Here is a 20,575-nt window from a genome sequence, read left to right as displayed (position 1 = left end):
TTGCTGCTGAACTCTTCTCACCACGGGGTGATCATGGTGCTCGCCGCAGTAGAATAAGTATCATTGTCACCACTGGCCACAGAGCAGGACTCGGGCACATTTCTAGATGGGGTCCTGCATCAGGTAGGTGATTAGTTTGCCTTCCATTACAGCTATTGCCATGGTTATATTTTAAAGGTTTTTCTAGATCAACAGGTTAGACAAAACAGTCACATTTGTAGAAACCTTTTCTTATTCTTAGGTTGCATTTCCATTTCACAAAATTATTATTCTATTTTGCTTACATATCATGAAAACTGACAGCCTGAAACCTTGGACAAGCAAACATGGTGTTTGGTTACATTATTTTCTTCAACACTGTTTTCTTCTTCTGTTTGAGAAACTCATTATTATAGTATAATGGGTATTTGTTGTCCCTAATTTCATTATGAGATAAAGAATAAGTATGATTAATCTATAATTTCAGTTTGAAAGGTATGCTTATTCTTTGCATTCTCTAGCATCAGGGGTAATTATTTCATTAAATCTTCTTAACAACTGTAAAATAAATTTTCTGGGGGCAGGGCAGGAGGAAAAAAAAAACAAAATAAAACAAAACAGGGTACTGCCCTAAAGGTTTCTTCCTAAAATAAAGACAGTGAGTGAAATCCTAAGATTACCTACCAAAGAATCCTAAGTGTATGAAATGGAAACACGTGCATATCTGAATAGTTTCCTTTATTTATTTCTTTTAAGATCCAGATTTAAATCTGCTCCTTCCCTTGCTCCATTCTTAATTTCAGCTGATGGTCTTGGGGCCTGTTTTGCCAAGAAAACTAGTGCTCTGGGTGGAGAGCACTTAGTGCCCAGGTCTGCCCCTTTTTTCTCTTCCACACTTCCTTACCTTGAGTCGGGCTTCTTGGCATCCAGTGACCAAAAACGGTCCCACTCCAGTCCCAGCAGCTCTGCACTGCATACACATAGCCGGGGAACAGGTGCCCTTCCTCAGCACATGGTCATAGCCCCTGACTTGCTTCCTGGTGCACTGTCTGCATGTCCTTCTCCATGGAGGATGCATGGCTCTGCCTGGCTGCACCTTCTCCACCCCTTCCTCATGCTCTTTTCGCCTCTACCTACTCTGTTTCCCAGAGCTCAGGCCTCAGGCCTCTTCTCTCCTCCACTGACACTAACTCACCATGGGATCTCACCTAATCCATGGCCTTAAGCACCAGGTGTAGACACCATGGTTGCAGGGTACCTCTAGACCCCACCATAAGGCACAGCCTGCCCCAGGCCCTTGCCTACTGTGCCCCTCAAAGAACAGGCTCAGTAAGTATATTCTTAATTATTCTTCAGCCCTTTCTGTTCTCCAGAGCCCCCACCTAACCCAGAATGTCCCTTTGGCCTGTGAGATCTCATCTCTTGCCTGCTTTCCTTTTTGGCTCCAACCACACTGGCCTTCCTGCTGTTCTTCCAGAAATGTGCTCTCACTCCATGTAGAATCGAATGTCAAGACTTCTCCCCTGACTACCAGCCTTCAGAGCATCCCCACTTCTGCCCCATGACTTTATGTCTTCCTAGCACTATCACTATCTGACATTCCATTGTGTTTCTCAATGAGTGTTTATTCTATCTTTGGCAACAGAACATAAGCTCCAGGGACAACAGGTCTTTCTGTTTGGTCTGCTGCCATATCCTTGGCCCTCCAAATCCTGTCTGGTATATAGCAGGCACTCAGTACCTCTTTAAATGAGTAAATAACTCTCAGTGGCTATTCAAAAAAACTATTATTTAAAAAATAGTATCAAGAAAATAAGAGTTAAATTATCTTAACTTATCTGCTAGCAGTATCAGATTTAAATCTGTTCCACTTTTCTGTGTATCCTCCAGCAGATATTACCCCCTGATGGTAAAGTCATTTCTCTGTAAAACACTTATGAAATGAATCAGGTTGAACTGAAAACTTTTCTGGCAGTGGTAATTAGCTAGGAAGCCTGCTGCTTGATCCTCGTGCCCTGATGTGGGCCCACATCAGTGCGGAGCTCACATATATACATAATGGAACAGAACCCCTTCATTTGCTTCAGTGCCATTGTCATTCTGCCCCCAATCACCTCTAGACCCAATAAAATAACAGTTCGTGGGGGGGGCTGCTTCCTGCTTAGAAAGAGAGCCGAGAACGCAGCCTCTAACCCACACTTACTAGACCAGTAAAGCCTTTTCACTCACGTCACTGGTGGTCACCAGTTTCCACCATTTTGAAATAAAGGCCAATTCCCTTTCTCATTTTTTAGCAATGGGTGCGAGCTCTTTAGTGTATTGATTTTTCCCTTAATATCTTACATCTTCTTTACATGACAAATAGATCAAATATTCATATGCAATTCTTGCTTTTGTCTTAGAACAATTATTTGATTTCACAAAAGGATAAACACAATAAAATCGCTGTTTTCTTGTATGGACTTTTCAGCTGCAAGTCACACAAAAATCTGTTTACAATGGTTTAATCAAAGAGGTTATTCTTCAACACTTTTGCTTTCGTCTTTGTGCTTGTCAACCTTGTGAGCTCTTCCGTCTGCATTTCATGAAGGTCGAGGAAGGGGAGGACATGGGCAAAGCAATTCCGGCATCACCTTTACCCTCCTACCAGGAAAGAAGCCTTTGTGGACATCCTTATGTTGCACTTCCCTTAGGTCTTATTGTCCCAGATGATGTCAAATGACCACATCTAGATGTGAGAGGCTGGCAAAGCCAACATTTTTAGCTGGGCACATTGCTGCCTTGAACCAAATCAGGGTTCAGTCAGCAAGAAAGAGGGAATGGACTTTGGGTGGGCAACTATAGTGTCTGCCTGGGCTGCTGATGGCAGCCACATAATTCCATGTGAATGGGGGGCCCATTAGGACATTTTACTTACTGTATCATGTGAGTGTGAAGCATTGCTCCTTACTCAGATAATTTCCAGTCTACAAGGATATTTTCAATTTTGTTTTGCCTTTGCAGGAAGAACTATGCCATTAGATTGACTCCTGCCTAAGTACAATTTTCACAGAAGACTTGGAATAAATTAGGAGCTATTAGTGCTTGATAATAGCTTATGGTATTCAGAAATAGAAAACCAGAGATTGATTTTAGACAAGCTAAGCTCTGAAATAGGAGTAAAGTGGGGATTAGCTTCCAGCATGGTGGTCAGGATATGCCAAATAATGCCTACAGGTGTTAATTGTTGCTGTCTTTGTGATTTTTGATTCATTTATAAAATGTTTTTATTTGGTATTTATTATGTGCCAGTTGCTACTTGTAGTGGATTCTGGGGCTCCAGTGGTAAACTCATTAGATAAGGTCAATGTCCTGACTCTAGTGAAGGGAGACAGGGGCTCAGCAGATAAACTAGGAAATCGATTTCAGTTAAAGTGGCAAAAAGCAGGCAAGGAAGGGTAAAATGTTCAGGATGGTCTCTCTAAAAAAGAATGATGTCAAGTTGAGAACATTTTCTTCTTGAGACTTAATTCTTTAAGTATCCAAGTTAAAAGGAAGATATTCTTGGTAATAATGCAATTATTTTCTGAGGAAAAAAACATTAATTTTATCATAGGTTCCCTTATCCTAGAGGCAATAATATGAAGGATTATAGAATTCACAGGTTTCTTTTCCCCAACAGATGGCTGTCTAATTCACCGTTGAGTCAACCCATTAAACTTCATCATACAAAATGTACCAAGGAAAATTGTTAGATTCCATGCTTTTTTATTGCATGTTCTTCTCTACTTCTTCTTTGTTATGATCCTTGCTTGCGGTTCTTAATGTAATAACTCTTCTCGTAATAGTTGAGGTCATACTCTTCCGTATGTATCTAACAAGTAGAGAAATATAACCCCCATCGGGACATTGGAGATAAGTGTGCCTTGATAAATATTTAAAAGATCACTTCAAGCCTAATTTAATCAAGTGCATTGAAATAGTCCTGAAAAACATATTAGAGAACCTTCACTGACAGTTTATTGGAAAGTTGTCCACACAGAGCGACAGGCTGACTGACAGAGAGCATTTGTTTGGTGGTTTGTTTATAGGTATAATATTCCAGGTCTTTGTGACGGTGGCCTTGGTAGTGGATTGTGAGGCACAGTTTGGAGAAAACTCTATTTATATTCTGTGCTTCTTTCTTATAAATCATTTTATTTACTGACTGACATAAACATACTTCTTAATTAGAGACTTGTTTACAGTTCTTTAACTATAGTTTTCATTGAATTTGTTTAAAAGTTGTTTCTTTCTCAATGCTGCTTCCAAAAGCTACCTTTAGATGAGGAAACATGTTTCTCTCTGTTTATCCCTCAAGGTGTTTTGCAAAATTATGAAGGCATAATAAGTGTCTAAGACAGATTTTCTTCTCACTCAATAAACTTACCAAAAATGTCTCTGAGGTCTAAATATTTGCTGTGGTACCTTCTAATATTTGTTATACATAGGCTGTGGGCTTGTATATAGCCTGTGAGCATCTACAGCTTGCAGGTTATAAACAAAGCTGTAGAAATGGCAGCCCAGGAACTTATCTTGAGGTCCTCTGACATCTTCAGGTTAACTAGAGGAGGGAGATCTGGCAAATAGTATTCCAAGAGAATGCCCATTTGCAGCAAGGAAACTGTAGGGGGCGGGGGGGTGCTGCCACCAAAGCTTGTGGACAGTAACAAGGGGCGGGGGAGGGGGGGGTGCTGCCACCAAAGCTTGTGGACAGTAACAACTTGAGAAGGGATAGTGCGTAATCGCACCAAGGCAGCAAGTGTGATGTATCCTCAGTAGCACATGACTGGCTTCATGCACAGCAGTCATTAGTGACCTGAGGGGAATGATATGGTTTGAGAAGCAAGATGTGAGGAAACAGAAATAACTTCTCTGAGAAGTCGGATTGGGAAAGGCAAAACAGTGAATGGCTCCTAAACAGGAATGTGAGTCCCAAGGAGAGTGTTAATCTTTTGTTTTCTGTTTTGTTTTCTCTTTTTTTTTTTTCTTTTTGTGATGGGGAAACTGGAATTTGTTGAAATACTGGTACAAAAGATTCGATAGTGCAGGAGTGACAAGAATATATTAGAGCCTAAAGACCCTATAGGTGAGACCCAAATGGAAAGGGTAAGAGACCCACCCTGGAGGGGAGAGAGCTCCTCATTGTGATGGAAAGGAAGGAGGGAATGCTATACCCCAGGACAGGTTCCTGTTTTCCCAGTGAAGTACAGGCAGGGGCAGCAGTGAGAACCAGAGGTAGAGGCTTGCAGAGGCCTGGGAGAGTGGGGAGGGGCTCAGGTGACACTGAAGACCATAGTTTTGTTAACAGTGAATCTGCACCATTGTGTAATTTTTTCTAGGAGAACTTATTCCTGCAAAACACAGACCAGCAGGGTGGTGCCGCTGACCCATGGCAGGCTCTTTATATCCTTCCTACAGTCACCTGTCACAGAAGGTCTTCGAGGCAAGGGGGCTTAAGTTATTCGCAACAGAAGGGAGCTACTGGTTGGCAGAATCCAAGAAAAGGGAAGGGAGTTATTTATGAAGGGAGAGAAGTGAGGATGGGAAAGAAGGGACTCTGTGGCCTGGAAACTCCCAGGATATTGAACCATCATCGGCAGCTGGGCTACCTCAGCAAGCAATCTGGAAGGATACGATTTTGTAGTCAAGATGGCTTGTTTGCTTAGTGCTTTTGGAAGCAGTGTCATTTTGTGTGATGACAAGATCCAGAGCGCTTTTTCTAAAGGGAGAGCAACTGAGGAAAATCACAGAACAGAGAAACAGGGTTGAGCTCCTGATAATCTTTAGAGATAGATTGCCCTTGGGCTTGATAGAGTTTCTCTCTGGCCTGGAGTGGTTACATATTAGCACTGATACTAGTATTAAGTACATACAGCATTATAATAGTATCAGAGCAGCATAAGTGTTACTGTACATAGTATTAGTGAAGTGGAGTAGGAGTCAGTGTTTTTTTTCAGCTAGCTTTGAAAGCTACTTAAGCAGGGCTAGGGCTATGTTCACCATCTTTGGCATGTCTCATTTATTAGCTGAATTTTTTTTTTTAAGATTTTATTTTTTTAAGAGAGAGAGAGAGAAAGAGGGAGAGCGGAGGGGCAGAATGAAAGGGAGAAATAGATACCCCACCAAGCAGAGAGCCTGCCACAGGGCTCAACCCCAGGACCCTGGGATCATGACCTGAGCCAAAGGCAGACTCCTAACTGACTGAGCCACCCAGGCACCCCTATTTATTGAATTTCTGTCCTGTATTTGGGGGAGCCTTGTTGTGGTTGAGTGGAATTTCAAAGGGAACCACAAACCAGACCTCACTCTTTCACATTCTTAGCTCATGGTTATATCACCTTTGCCAGTATGATTCTCTAAAAGAAATGGATGAATGTTCTCATATTTTTAAAACATTTCAATGCCTATATATTTCGCTCTGCCTCAGATATCAGTTGTGTTAGTTTTATCTATGACAGCACTGATATTTTCTGCTAAATCATGTTATAAAACATCACAAGTATCCAGTAAGTGTTTTAGTGATGGTTTGTTTTTAATTTGCAAAGTCTCAATGAATATCATTTACATATTTTAGTCTTTCTAGTTCTTTACTGAGGGTGTTTTCAAGGTATGTTCTTTTACTTCCTGAAGGAGCAAATGATGTGAAAATCCTTCCAGGGCAAGCTGTTTGTCCTACTCCAGGGTGCCGAGGAATAGGCCATATCCGTGGTCCACGGTATTCAGGACATCACAGGTAAAAATTTTTCTTGTTTAAATTATTTTAGGGATGAATTGGAACAGTGTGCAGATTAGCAGCTATAGGTAGCATCAAAAATGACTCTCTTGAAGCCAAATGCCTTCCCATCATGCTCCCTTCTCTGTGTCTCTAAGGCCCCACTTGACATTTCCTGCTGCCTGCCCACCTCTGCCCTTCCTGGAGCTTTCTTGGACCCTTGAGGTCTTTCCTGGACCTGCATCACTTCCCAGAACCTCTGCTGTCTGACACTTTCCTTAACAAGTGTCTGCTCTGTGGGATGTGCTCACCACTCTGTGTCCCACCCCAGGCCTGAATTTTCTCCACACAAATGCTGCATCCTGCTGTCTTCTAGAGAAATTCCAGAGCTTCTTGCCTCTCCCCCCTATTGTTTTCACCTCGCCCCTATTTCCCTTTCTTTATGTCTTAGTCATTTGGAGATGAGATAATTCAGTGATAGAATAGAAAGTATTAAGTATAAGTTATATTGAAGCATATACCCATGTATCCAATATTTCAGAAAAGTTTAGAGAGGATAGTGCTTTAAGAAAAAGGAAGTACAAATAAATCCATATAAGTCCCTACTATGTTTTCTGTTCCCATCAATTGGTAAAATAACATAGAGATGAATTATTCATATGGTGCTATAGTTATAGAATATGTAAACTAAAAAAAATTGTTGAAGTAGAAAAATACATAAAATAAATGTCATAGATAAGTAGAAAGAGAAGAGAATAGGTTATGAAATGTGTGACGCAAGGTAATATTTGTTTGAACAAAAGAGATCCATGTGGAAGTCTTGCTTTACCAGGTGGTTGCAATCCTGGAAGCCAGCACTGAAAACAGTTCTAAATGAACCAAAGCAAATGTTACCATAAGGAATAATGGTAATCACATCCCAAATAGCATAAATGAATATGTTATATGTGTAAATGTAATATTAACACTTAAAAGGATGTCATATAGAATCCATTAAAAAAGAAATAAAGATATGTGGACATCTTGGGTACTTGGGCAAATGTGTAGGACTCATGGGCTAGGAGACTGGGGACAGATCTCTGGAGACATTGTGGTGTTATGTGGGGGAAGGAAGAAAAGAGAGTAAAGGACAAAAAGTGAGAGGGAGGGGGAGTGGTCACACCATTTGGGGGACTCTGTATTAGGTGAATACCTTGTTGAAAAATGATAGAGTCATTTTTCAGACATCCTTAGGGGTATATAGCTATGAAGAATCTTCCTCAGGCTTTTGTTGTGGGCTTCTTTTTGTTTTTTTAAAATCTAGAACTGCATACCCCTCTATGATTAGTCACGAGTCATATATGCCTGTTTAAATTAAAATTAATCAAAATTATGGGGCACCTGGATGGCTCAGTGTGTTAAGCCTCTGCCTTTGTCTCAGGTCATGATCCCAGGGTCCTGGGATCGAGCCTCACATGGGGCTCTCTGCTCAGCGGTTAGCCTGCTTTTCCCCTCCCCTCTCTTTGCCTGCCTCTCTGCCTACTTGTGATCTCTCTTTCTCTGTCAAATAAATAAATAAAATCTTTTAAAAACTAATCAAAATTAAACAAAAACTAAATCCTCAGTTCCTCAATCACATGTAGCCAAGTGTGCCCATTGTCCACCATACTGGATGGCACAGAAAGCAATGTAGCATAGCCGTGAGAGTATTTACCCTGTTCTGCCTTCTCCTAGTAGATTTTTGAGTGGCACTTATTTCCAGATGAAAAGTGAGTCCTTCCTTCAAAACTTGGGTCATTATTCTGAAAGTTAGGAAGACTGTAACATTGTGGTTGGCCTGGTTTACCTTCCTGAGGCACTGGGGCTGAAATAACAAATATCACCCCGGACAGCTCCAGCGTGATTCCCCTGGAGATAAGATTACCAGGTAGCTCAGTCAAGGTCTCTTCTCCCACTTCATCACAGCGGACTTGGCTCCCACACTGTTCCTTCATGTGGTTCGCTTGCTTCTCCCTGCTTGGATTCGGAAAACACAGCGAACAGAGTCACAGTGGGTGTGCTCCACTTTGTTCCAGCGCTTCCTGGAACTTTTCTCATTCAGTATGGCACAGACAGACCCAGTTGTTGTTCATATTTGTAGTATCTAATTATGAATAATATTGAGACTGTCCAACAGGATTTCCTCCATCCATCACGCAGCCTTTAAAGATTGGCCTCAGAACTTCTGAAGAAACTAGAAGAGTGTGGAAGTAGAGTTTAAAGAAAGGCATTCAGTGAAGCCTAGCAGAAAAATCAAATACTGCACCTATATGATAGTCAGAAAGAAAGCACAAGGCAGTCTTTCTCCAGACCTAACGATTCATAGGGCTGCTCAGGGCAATGCCTTTGTGACTGGGTCTTGGCTCTCTTCCCGCCCTAGACCTTGTTATAATAGAGCAGGCTCCTGTAAATTGAAGTCTTCAAAAGCTTAATGATTCCATTACCTCAGAAAAAAATAATAAACAGCTACCTGTGATGAGTTTCTTTCTAGATTAGAAAAGACAAAAATTAGATAACTGGATGGTTCTTAAACTTGCATTTAGAACTTATACAGGATTAAACTGACAGACAAATTTTTACTTACCTGTGAAAAGAGATTTTATTATATTTAATACTATTTTGTATTCATGGAATGAGGATAAGTCCTTGGTGGGGTTAGTGTTGATTGTAAAGCAGTTATGGAGGGCAGAGGTTATAGGCAATATAAGGTTAGCTCCAGTAGGCACAGAGCATTTCTTTCTCTTGCTTTAACCATTTTCAGTGACTGGTCTTGTCTTATCAAGTTTAGTTTTGAGATGCTAGAGTTACTAATTGACTGACTGTATCCATTTTTAATTAAAACTTTGATTTCTTTTTAAACTACCAATTGTTGTTTTCACTTCTCTATAGGTTATCACATTCTGAATATCATTACTAAGTTAGTCAATGTACAAATGTAATGTTGAGTATAACTTAAGAACTTGGAACTAATTGGGCAAGAACAGTTACGATAAATCATTCATATTCTTTGGGGTTTGTTTTTATGTATTCCCATTACTGTAGTATTAATTTTACATTGTTGTATAACATGAAAAATATTGTTCGTCAGTGTATATCTTTGGTGGTATCTGTTGAGAATATTACACACACACACACACCTACTAGGAATTTGCCTTAACATACCCAAAGTTGTCATTATACATTTTCCATCTTATTTGTCAACGAGACGGTAAGCAGGAGATGAGAATTTTAAAATGCTGCATTCTCCCAGAGCCCTGGATTTGTTGTCATAATCATCTCTAGCTTGAGTTTCCTGAAGCATGTGAATTACACTTGCATTTTCTAAAACAAAAGTTTTTTTTCTTCTAGTCATAAATATGTACCTTTACCTAGGAGTCATCGTTATACAAAATGCTTTTTACAGTTTCTAGTCCAGAAGAGTTTTAGGCAAATATTTTTACATTTAAAATAATAAGAGGAAGAAAATAATATAAGTAGAAACCCCTTCAGATTCACAAAGTCCTGTACAAAATGGCTCAATTGACCTCTGCTTCCAAAGCCTTGGGGAATGCTTGGAAGTATAGGAAGACAGTGATTTTAGTTTTTCTGTAAAATACTCTGGGCAGCAAGGTGCTTGCAAGGAGTGAATCTTGTTTTTACCATTTTATGTCAGAGTTTCTGATTCTGATATTGAAGGCATGGTGTTTTGAAAGGAAGTAAACAATATTCTTAAAATAAGTTGTCAGTGTCTTGTTTCGTACAGCGGGCAAGGAGAGTTGTGACATCAGGACATAGCTGACGACATCTGAAAATAATAGAACTCTTTGAGAGATCAGGTGGACCTCTTGGTATCCTTTTTAGATGGATTTCAGACAGGTTTACTCTATTTTTCATTAAAATAGTCAAGGGGTTAACAGTAATATTCAGAGCTGTTTAGAGTTGATGTAAAATCTGCATAAGCCATTATTTAGGAAAAATTGCATCAGTTCTTATCTGTATGAAAATAGGACTTTTGGTACACAATTATCACACAATTTACATATTATTTGAATGAATTTACATAGTGAGTAAAATGAAGTAGGTGTGTTTGTTAACACAGAAATATTTAAAGATGACAATATTGGGACTACAAAATGTAAACTTAATTTAAGCCAGGGTCCAAGATTAGACAGGAATTTGTTTTTTCTAACTTGAGTAGAACACAGATTCGGAAAGACTCGGTCGACCTCTGTGTCTAAAATATACAAAAGGGGGGCACCTGGGTGCTCAGTCTGGTAAACGTCTGCCTCTAGCTCATTATCACAGGATCCTGGGCTTGGGCTCCATGTCAGGGCAGGTTTGTTGGGAGGGTGGGGGGCTGCTCAGAAGGGAGCCTACTTCTCTTTCCGCCCCTCACCCCTCTGCTTCTGTTCTCTCTCAAATAAATAAATAAAATCTTTAAAAAATATACAAAGGTAATTAGTTAAGGAGCTAATAATGACATTCTTTACACAAAGAGCCAGATATTGTTACGAGGTAGGGACCTCTTGCCCCAGTGCTCCCAGGTGAGATACAGGACACACATTGCTGGTGTCAAACCATAAAGAAAACACACACACACACACACACACACACACACACAAAGAAAAGGGATATCTACTGCTCAAAAGAAAGGATATCTGATAATCTACTTTTAGGGTGCTATTCATGGAAATTTATGGCACAACTTGGCCTCTATTCATGATTTATAAATCAGTTTGCCAGTGTGTGTGTATGTGTGTGTGTGTATCATGGCATATATGTGTGTTTGGTATGTATGAATGTGTATATATATGTGATGTGTTCATATGTGTGTATAATGTGTGTGGGTACAGTAGGTACATCTGTGGGGTGTGTAGTGTAGTGTGCGGTGTGTGTTGGGGAAATTGTGTGTATGTGTGTGTGTGATGGGGGTATTGTCAGGGGAGTGTGCTGGACTGTGTAAGTGTGTGTATATAAGTGGTGTGCAGAGCCTGTGGAACTCCTCTGGCTCTTGACCTCATTGATGAATCACTTGGCATTCTTAGAAGTGGATTTTCATCTTTAGGGAGAGCATTTGCTGTGCTGTTCCCCTGCTTCTTGGGTGGGTTTCCTTCCTGGTTCCCTGGCAGTGCGGCCTCTGAGCATAAACCCCTGCACCCTCTCTGATCCCTCCCAGCCCTGCCTCCTGGCCCGGACTCCTTTGACAAAGCCATTCCCCTCCAAATCCTCTCTCAGCAGCAGTTGGGCCCCTTGGATGGTCCATTCATCATTTCTCCACACCTGGAGACCATACCCAACACCCTGCCCTTGCCGGTTTCTCTACAGGTGAGCTGCACAGCCATATTATTGGGATTCTGCTGCCTCCTGGGATTCCCTTTGCCTCCTTTCTGCCATGTACTTGATTTCCTGGGTTTCAAGTCTTGGTCCCTGGTTTATTTTCTCCCAGGTTTTGGGGTAGGATTTGTGGGAGGTAGTTGGATTTTTTTTTTAATATCAAAAGTATTTTTTATCTCTCCTCAACTATAGTCATTGACTTGTGGATAGAATTCTAGTTGGAAACCTTTTTCTTCAGAATATTGAAGGCATCGCTCCATTTTTCCCTCTGTATACCAGAAGTCAACTGTCATTCAAATTTCACTTCAGGAAAGGATTGGTCTTCCTCTTCTTCCACCCCACCCTTTGTAAGAATCTCAAGCCCTGGATATTTTCAGGACTTTCTTTTTATCACTGGTATTCTGAAATGAGATTTCATTCATAGGTTCAATCAGCAAGCTCATGTCTTTTGTTTCTGGGAAATGTTGCTATGGTAATTTTTGAGTAATGCCCTCTTTTCTATGTGCTCTGATGTTCTCCCCTAGCACTGACTTCCCTGTCTTTTGTTCTTTCCTATGGACTGTTTCTTCAACCTTGACTTATAGTCCTTTGGTTGAAATTTTTAATTGTCCTGGGATTTTTTTTTCAGTTTCTTAAAATGCATCCTTATTCTCTGATTAGTTTTTTTATTGCATCTTGTTCTGATTTTTTTGCTTGTGTGTGTGGTTTTTTGTTTGTTTGTTTTGTTTTTTTTTTACTCTCTGACAGTATTTGAGGCTGTTGTTTTTCTGCTCCCTACATCCTCTTTTTTCCCAGGTACTTGTGTTTTGGGTGAGGTTGGTTGGCTTCTTTCTATTACATGAAGGACATTCTGGTAAGCCCAGCAGTCCTCCGTGTTCACTCTTGAGAGAGAGGCATCAGAAGGCTGGGATGTACCTTTGTATGCACATGTGGGGCCCGCCTGCTGGTAAGCTTCTTGGACTGGTCAGGCAACTGCCCAGCTAAGGCCAAGGATCCTGTCACCAGCAGTGAGCCTCCTCCTCTGAGTAAGTTCCTTCTAGCAGACATGATGTTTCCAAAAGTTTCCTGGGTATTCTTATATCATCCTCTCTCTGCAGACTCTTGGCTCTGTCCTTGTCTGATATAGGAAAGACGCTAGGGTCTGAAGCCGACAGCCAAAAAGGAATTCTTGAGATGTCTTTGGTGTAAAAAGATGATTTTATTAAAGTACAGGGACAGAACCCATGAGCAGAAAGAACTGCACTGGGGTCAAGAGGTGTGGCCCATTATCTAGTTCCAAGTTGGGAGGGGGTTAGGGATAACGGAAGTCCCTAAGAAATTTTGGAAGCAAGGTTTCCAGGACCTTGAGGGGGCTAGCTATTGTTGGGAAAAGATCATTTATTACTGTCTAATAAAACCTGAGTCATGAAACCCTTCAGATGTGTATCTGTGGGTCTTATGCTTGGGGAATGATTGCCAACATGTATCATGGGGAGTTAGAGATAAAGGAAGTTTCTAAAGGAATTTTTATCTATTAAAGTAGACTTACAGGATCCTGGGAGTTGGGCTAAGATTATCTTTTGCCCTTAGTGAAGTATTAACATGGAGGCAGCAGAGTTCCTAGAGGAATGTCACTCTGTTTTCAAGGACTTGTCAATGGGCTACAGATAGTAAGGAAATTTAGTACTTTTTCTTCTGCCTTTGTTTCCCACATCAATATCCATTTTCCAGCTTCAAAGATGTATTGATTTATCTGCTGTCATTTTTTCTTTTGTGCTGTTTATGTATTTATGCCCTCTCATTCATTTATTTGATTATTTTAGTAATGAGAGAAGGAATTCATTACCAAGAAGAAAGGAAAATATAATTTTCTAATCTGCCATATTTTCTATTTTTATTTTTTTTAAGATTTTATTTATTTATTTGACAGAGAGAGATCACAAGTAGGCAGAGAGGCAGGCAGAGAGAGAAAGGAGGAGGAAGCAGGCTCCTTGCCAAGCAGAGAGCCTGATTCGGGGCTCAATCCCAGGACACTGAGATCATGACCTGAGCTGAAGGCAGAGGCTTAACCCACTGAGCCACCCAGGCGCCCATTTCTCTTATTTTTAAAACTTGGTTTACTGGGGCACCTGGGTGGCTCAGTGGGTTAAAGCCTCTGCCTTCGGCTCAGGTCATGGTCCCGGGGTTCTGGGATCGAGCCCCACATCGGGCTCTCTGTTCAGCGGGGAGCCTGCTTCCTCCCCTCTCTCTCTCTCTGCCTGCCTCTCTGCCTACTTGTGATCTCTGTCTGTCAAATAAATAAATAAAATATTTAAAAAAAAAAAAGAAAACTTGGTTTACTTCCCAAGTAATCATTTAGTTAACAGTATATAATTTTATTTCTCTTTATTGTTGTTTTGCCTTATCATAATAGCATTTTCTTCTTCATATCCATAGAAAATAAAAGATTGTATAAAATTACTTTTTATTGGCTCTGTAAATTTTATGAATTTATAATGACTGATTGGAATACTGTGTTGAAAAGGATTCTCAAAAGCATGGTTTTAATTTTATATGCACAGTACTTCTTAATTTGTTGTCACCTGCAGTTAAAGCTTTATCGTGCCAAGGGAGTACCTTTATGACATGTGTTCACGTTCATCTGTTTCCTTTGTCACTTGGCCTGTCATTTTCTTTGACTTTATGTAACCACATTGTGAAATTGAACTAGGTAGAAATTTAAAAATAAACTTGTATATGTACTTTTACTTTAATAAGTAAAAAGAACAAGAGGATCTGACTTGGGATAACACTTTTAATTGTCAAAATGGCATGATTAATTACCTAATTTAGTAAAAGCATTGATAAAGTAATGAAAGATCAGCCATGGGTCTTTAAATCATTTCTCTCCATTACTTAGAATTCTTTTTTTTATTTTATTTTATTTATTTATTTCACAGAGAGAGATCACAAGCAGGGGGAGCAGCCAGCAGAGAGAGAGGGGGAAGCAGGCTCCCCACTGAACAGAGAGCCCGATGCAGGGCTCAATCCCAGGACCCTGGGATCATGACCTGAGCCGAAGGCAGAGACTTTAACCCACTGAGCCACCCAGGCGCCCCCATTACTTAAAATTCTTGAAGGTTAATGTGTATGTCTGATTTTACTCACTGGGAAATAATTGTATGAGAATTCTGATTTTTCCCTTTAAGGGAGAAGACTGCATATGGGATCCTTAGCAATGGGGGCGTTGAATTCCAAAGACACAGTATTCTTTGACATAATCGAAGGATTTTATTTTGTACAAAATTTCAAATTATGTGAATTGTCAAGGTTGTAGGAATTGCATCCTTATTATAATGAAGGTAGATGTAACTTTAGTTTATTTCTACATAAGACCAGTTTATAGCAATTAATGGTAGGCCAAAATGATAATATCTGGTAATTTTAAATCACCTTAAAAACCAAAATCAAGGGCACCTGGGTGGCTCAGTTGGTTTAGCAACTGCTTTCGTCTCAGGTCATGATCCTGGAGTCCGAGGATCGAGTCCCACCTTGGGCTCTGTGCTCCACAGGGAGTCTGCTTCTCCCTCTGACCTTCTCTCCTCTCATGCTGTCTCTTTCTCTCCTCTCTCTATCTCTCTGAAATAAGTAAGTAAAATCTTAAAAAAAAAAATGTAGACAAAGTCCATTCTCTTAAGAACTAGAAAGTTTACCACCTGTTACTTTTGAATTAATACCATTGTATTAAAGAACTAATCCATGGTCAATAGCAAAATTTTGGGTAATATACAGAAGTATTCAAGAGCAAATAAAAACCATTCATATTCCAACTACAAACTTATATGCCTTAAATATGTTTCACTTTTCAGGTTTTTTTGTATATGTGTATTTTCCATGAGTAAAATCAGACAGGATATAAAAATTTTGCCATTTGTTTCTCAGTAAAAGATCAAATAGTTTCTCGTTTTGTAAAAAATTTCTCAGATACATTAATCAGATTTTATTTGGTGCAAAAGTTTTAATACTGTTATGTCTTTGTATGGTGGATTCTGTATTAGTAAGAAATGATTCTTAATCTTTATTTTTCCCTGTCCTCTGCATTTTCTCATGTTAATAGTGCCAAGCAGGATTTTTTTTTAATTTTGAGAAAATCTTTATCTATTCTATTATTTTTAGCACTTCATGTCAATTTATTTAGGTATTCTTTTTGTGAGAAGCATATAACTGTCTTAAAAGTAAAGTCCCATCTAAGAGTCATTTTCTATTGATATAATTTGACCTATTTGCAGTTATTGTTATAATTATTATATATATTGTACATATTCTAAATATTTTATGTCATAAGTTTTTGTCTTTGTTTGCTTGCTTGTTTGTTTTTTAGTGACAGTTGTGGGGCAAGGGATGGGTGGGACCTGCCTTCATTCTTTTCCTCCTGTTCCAGAGCATTTTGTTTATTAATGAGTTCTAGTTTAAAGGGAAAGTTTTTAGTTTCTATAATGGTTAGTCTGAACTTTTCCAGTGCATTCCTACAACTGTGTTTATGTAACCATCAAAGTCACAGAACATTAATATGGCTTTCTTTTGTGAAACTTGAAACACTGAATGCTATTCTTTTTTCCCCTCATCCAACATACCCACTTATATTAATTGAACTTGCGATTAGATACTGTACGCTTTTCTAAACTTTTCAGTTTTTAAGCAATAGAGTTCAATTCTTAGAAAGAACAGAAATGGGCAAACAATTTTGCAGCCATACTTAAAACAACCATGTACCCTTACTTCTATATATTTACTGGTTCCAGAGGTATCCTCAGCCCTTTCAGTGCAGTTATTGAATTTTTTAGTTTTTATTTTAATTGCAGTCAGTTAACATACAGTGTGATAGTAGTTCTAGGTGTACAATATAGTGATTCAACACTTGCATTACATCACCTGGTGCTCATCACAACAAGGGTACTCCTTACTCCCATTCACTTATTTATTGATCTAACATCTATTATTCCTTGTTATGGCACTGTTCTTTTCGAGGTTTGTTTTAATTTGTCTGTGGCTTCTATATATTATACTTAAAATCTTTGTGTATCTCATGCATGAAGTCAGTCTGAGAGGAGATAAATGTCTTAAGCCCAGAACTTTTCCTTCAGAGTTCTGTCAGCATTGCTTCATATCACCTTCTGGTTTCTGTGCCATGTGGGCAGAGTCTAATGCCAGCCCCACTGATGGTGGCAGAGGTGATCTGCACTTCTTTTGTCAAGCTTTCTTACAGAATATGTTTATGTGTTTATGTATGTTCTATGAAATTTAAAATTGCCCTGCATATGTCTAGATATGGTTCTCTTTTCTTTCTTTTTCTTTCTTTATTTATTTCTTTTTTTTTTTTTTAGTTGATCTGTAATACTGTATGTTCTTTCATAGCTTTTAGGCCAAAGTCCTCTTTTATCTCAGATCATCTTCAAGTATTTTGTATGGTATCTGTAGTCTTCTCTCCAAAATCTCCATTAGATGACATTGGATCGTCTGCATCTGTCCTTCCTGTCTCTCATTCTGTCTCTTATTGTTTTCAGTTCTTCATTCTTGCCTCTGCATCCTGGGGCAGAGCTAGTTTGATCTTTTGTACTGACCCTTGGCAGTCCTCTCGCACCTGCTTGCCAGCTTTCTTGGCTGCTCTCATTCATCTCTATCACTACCTCCAGTGGCTCCACTTAGGCAGGTATTAGGAGGGACATTTCAGATGCAAAGTTCTTACCTGATCCTGACACATAATCATCCCTGCACTGGAAAACTTCATTTCTCCATTTTTTTTTTCAAATAAAAACTTTCAAGTGCATGTAACCCTTAATTAAAAATAATTTAAGAATGTCCCTTATAATTTCAAATGGTTGGACAAGGGTTAAGTTCACAACATCTGTGGGTCTCAGTTTTTCCATCTGCAAAACAAAGTTATTGGACTAGATGATTTGTCATTTCCCTGTTAATTACCTTACCTACCTATTGTTACTCTAAGTGAAATTCATCAGCATAATCTTCTTTTTTTTTTCCAATTTATTTATTTTCAGAAAAACAGTATTCATTATTTTTTCACCACACCCAGTGCTCCATGCAAGCCGTGCCCTCTATAATACCCACCACCTGGTACCCCAACCTCCCATCCCCCCGCCACTTCAAACCCCTCAGACTGTTTTTCAGAGTCCATAGTCTCTCATGGTTCACCTCCCCTTCCAATTTACCCAAATTCCCTACTCCTCTCTAACGCCCCTTGTCCTCCATGCTATTTGTTATGCTCCACAAATAAGTGAAACCATATGATAATTGACTCTCTCTGCTTGACTTATTTCACTCAGCATAATCTCTTCCAGTCCCGTCCATGTTGCTACAAAAGTTGGGTATTCATCAGCATAATCTTCTGAAGAGCTAAAGCATACTGCCTGGACAGAGCTTACTCCACTTGCCAGGAACTCACCCAAATGTAAATTTCACTATTTGTTAAAATGTGAATATCTTGAGTTCAGGATCTATATTCCAAATGTAAGGCCTATAACTACAAAACTATAGTCAATAGAAAGAACCGGGTTGGAATAGCCGCCTTCCTAAAGACACTGCAAAAATCAAGATTAATGATCCTTCCATTATCTGCAGGCACAACAGAAGAGAATATGACTCCCCAGTCAGTTTGTTGTGACTTCCTAGAGTTACTCAAATTGTCAAAGAATTTGTCATAGCTAATCTGAATGCATAGGAAACTCTGTAATCTAATTTAAAATGTATTGTTTTCCCCTAAGAAATAACATCCCTAAGACTAGGAAGTTTCACCCACTGTGGTTTCTTATAGGTAAAGCTTCTTCTGGAGACTCTTCTCCTAATTTTTAAAGAGTTACCATTATTAAATGTAGCATAGCCAGAGTCTGTCTGCCTTCCATGTGTGAGGATAATGTTGACAGTATCCCTAATTTTTGGAAATTACTTGGAGTGCAGACATTAGGGCGGACCAAGTTTGGTACAAAATTTGAAAGTTGATGTTTCTCCTTTGGAAAGAGCCTGTTATACAAGATAAGAATACCAATGAATAACATGTTATATTTGTACATCATTTAACCTCTCTGAGAACATTTTCACATGCATTATCTTAATATCTTAATGCACAGAGCAGCCCTACGATGTAAATTTTATTGTCTCTATTTTATGAATGAAGAAAGTGAGTTCTGGACACACTGTGTCTTCTCTTCCCAGTGCACAACTAGCAAGTGGCTGATGTCCACTTTTCACTACTTCTGGATGCATAGGTGCTAGTTGCAATTAAGTCTTTGACTTGTAGATGAGGAAGATTTAGGTCAGAAAGGGAAATGGTAAGATTAAACTACCCACAAAATTACTCCATCTGGATAATCAGCTGTTAAGGAGATGGTCAAGAACAGTATCCTCATGAGGGAAGAGCAATACAAAATGATCTCCAGGATTCCTTCCAAACTATACATTTTTGATTCACAGCTCTGGAATACATACATAAACACATGCACACACATGGAAGGCAGGGGCTCTTGAACACAATTCCAGTTGTTGCTTATACTTTGCTCTAGATAATAAGGAAAAATATAAACTACCTGAATGTCTGCCTCCTCTTTGGTATGTAGAGATGTTCAAGTACTCCTTGTCAAACATGAACTATCAGTAACAAACTTACAAATCAGAAATCTGAAATAAAGTCTCAGGCTGTGAAAATATTAAGCTAGATATGATGATTTTAATTACCCCTTTGTCTCTATTCTTCTCATCTTGATGATATAATAAGTACAGCATCATGCTCTAATGTCTGTTATTATAATTCATTGCCCACATATGTCAGATTTAATATTCATTTGTTCATCTTTATGTGGAGCCAGATGGTAGAGGTGAATTGCCTATTTATAAGAACTAGCTGCAATTAGTGAATTTTCTAATTCCTTCAGTGATAACAGTGGGTGCGTTTAGGATGGTTTAGGACTGCGTTAGAAATGCCAGAGCACCAATGTGAGGTAAATAATGTGGTGCTATGTATCCCAAAAGATCACGTTGAATACTAAAATAGATACAGTGTCATTGACCTCAATTACAATGATGCATGCTGAAGAAAGTTCATGTATGAATGGAGAAGAGATAATTCCAATATAATAAACCAAGCTTTGATCTCGGAGGCCAGTCATGCAATGTGGTAAACATCAATTATGTAGTAAATAACAGAATTTGTTTTAAAAGATATGGCTATTCTGTGCCTGGTTATATGCCCCACAAAAATGCATGCGTACGGGGCACCTGGGTGGCTCAGTGGGTTAAGCCTCTGCTTTCAGCTCAGGTCATGATCCCAGGGTCCTGGGATTGAGCCCCGCATCGGGCTCTCTGCTCAGGAGGGAGCCTGCTTCCCCCTTCTCTCTGCCTGCCTCCCCCTCTCTCTGCCTGCCTCTCTGCCTACTTGTGCTCTCTGTCTGTCAAATAAATAAAATGTTTAAAAAAAAGAAAAAAGAAAAAAGAAAAATGCATGCGTACGTCCACTAAAAGATACGTGCAGGAATGTCAAGGCTCTGGTTACTCTTGGTGGTATGA

At 39.4% G+C, this 20,575-nt stretch overlaps 1 protein-coding gene across 1 annotated transcript in view; it reads left to right on the top strand.

Moving 5' to 3' along the window:
* The window catches only part of L3MBTL4 (L3MBTL histone methyl-lysine binding protein 4), a 448,888-nt gene that overhangs the window by 280,088 nt on the left and 148,225 nt on the right, over window positions 1-20,575 (top strand). Inside the window, exon 14 of the mRNA XM_044243369.1 lies at window positions 6,631-6,733. Within this exon, the coding sequence (XP_044099304.1) occupies window positions 6,631-6,733 (103 nt within the window). The remainder of the gene's footprint in view (window positions 1-6,630; window positions 6,734-20,575) is intronic.

This window comes from Neovison vison, chromosome 3 (genome assembly GCF_020171115.1).
Source record: "Neovison vison isolate M4711 chromosome 3, ASM_NN_V1, whole genome shotgun sequence".
NCBI lineage: Eukaryota > Metazoa > Chordata > Mammalia > Carnivora > Mustelidae > Neogale > Neogale vison.
The sequence above is the reverse complement of the archived record's forward strand: the minus strand, read 5'-3'. Positions and strand labels throughout refer to the sequence as shown.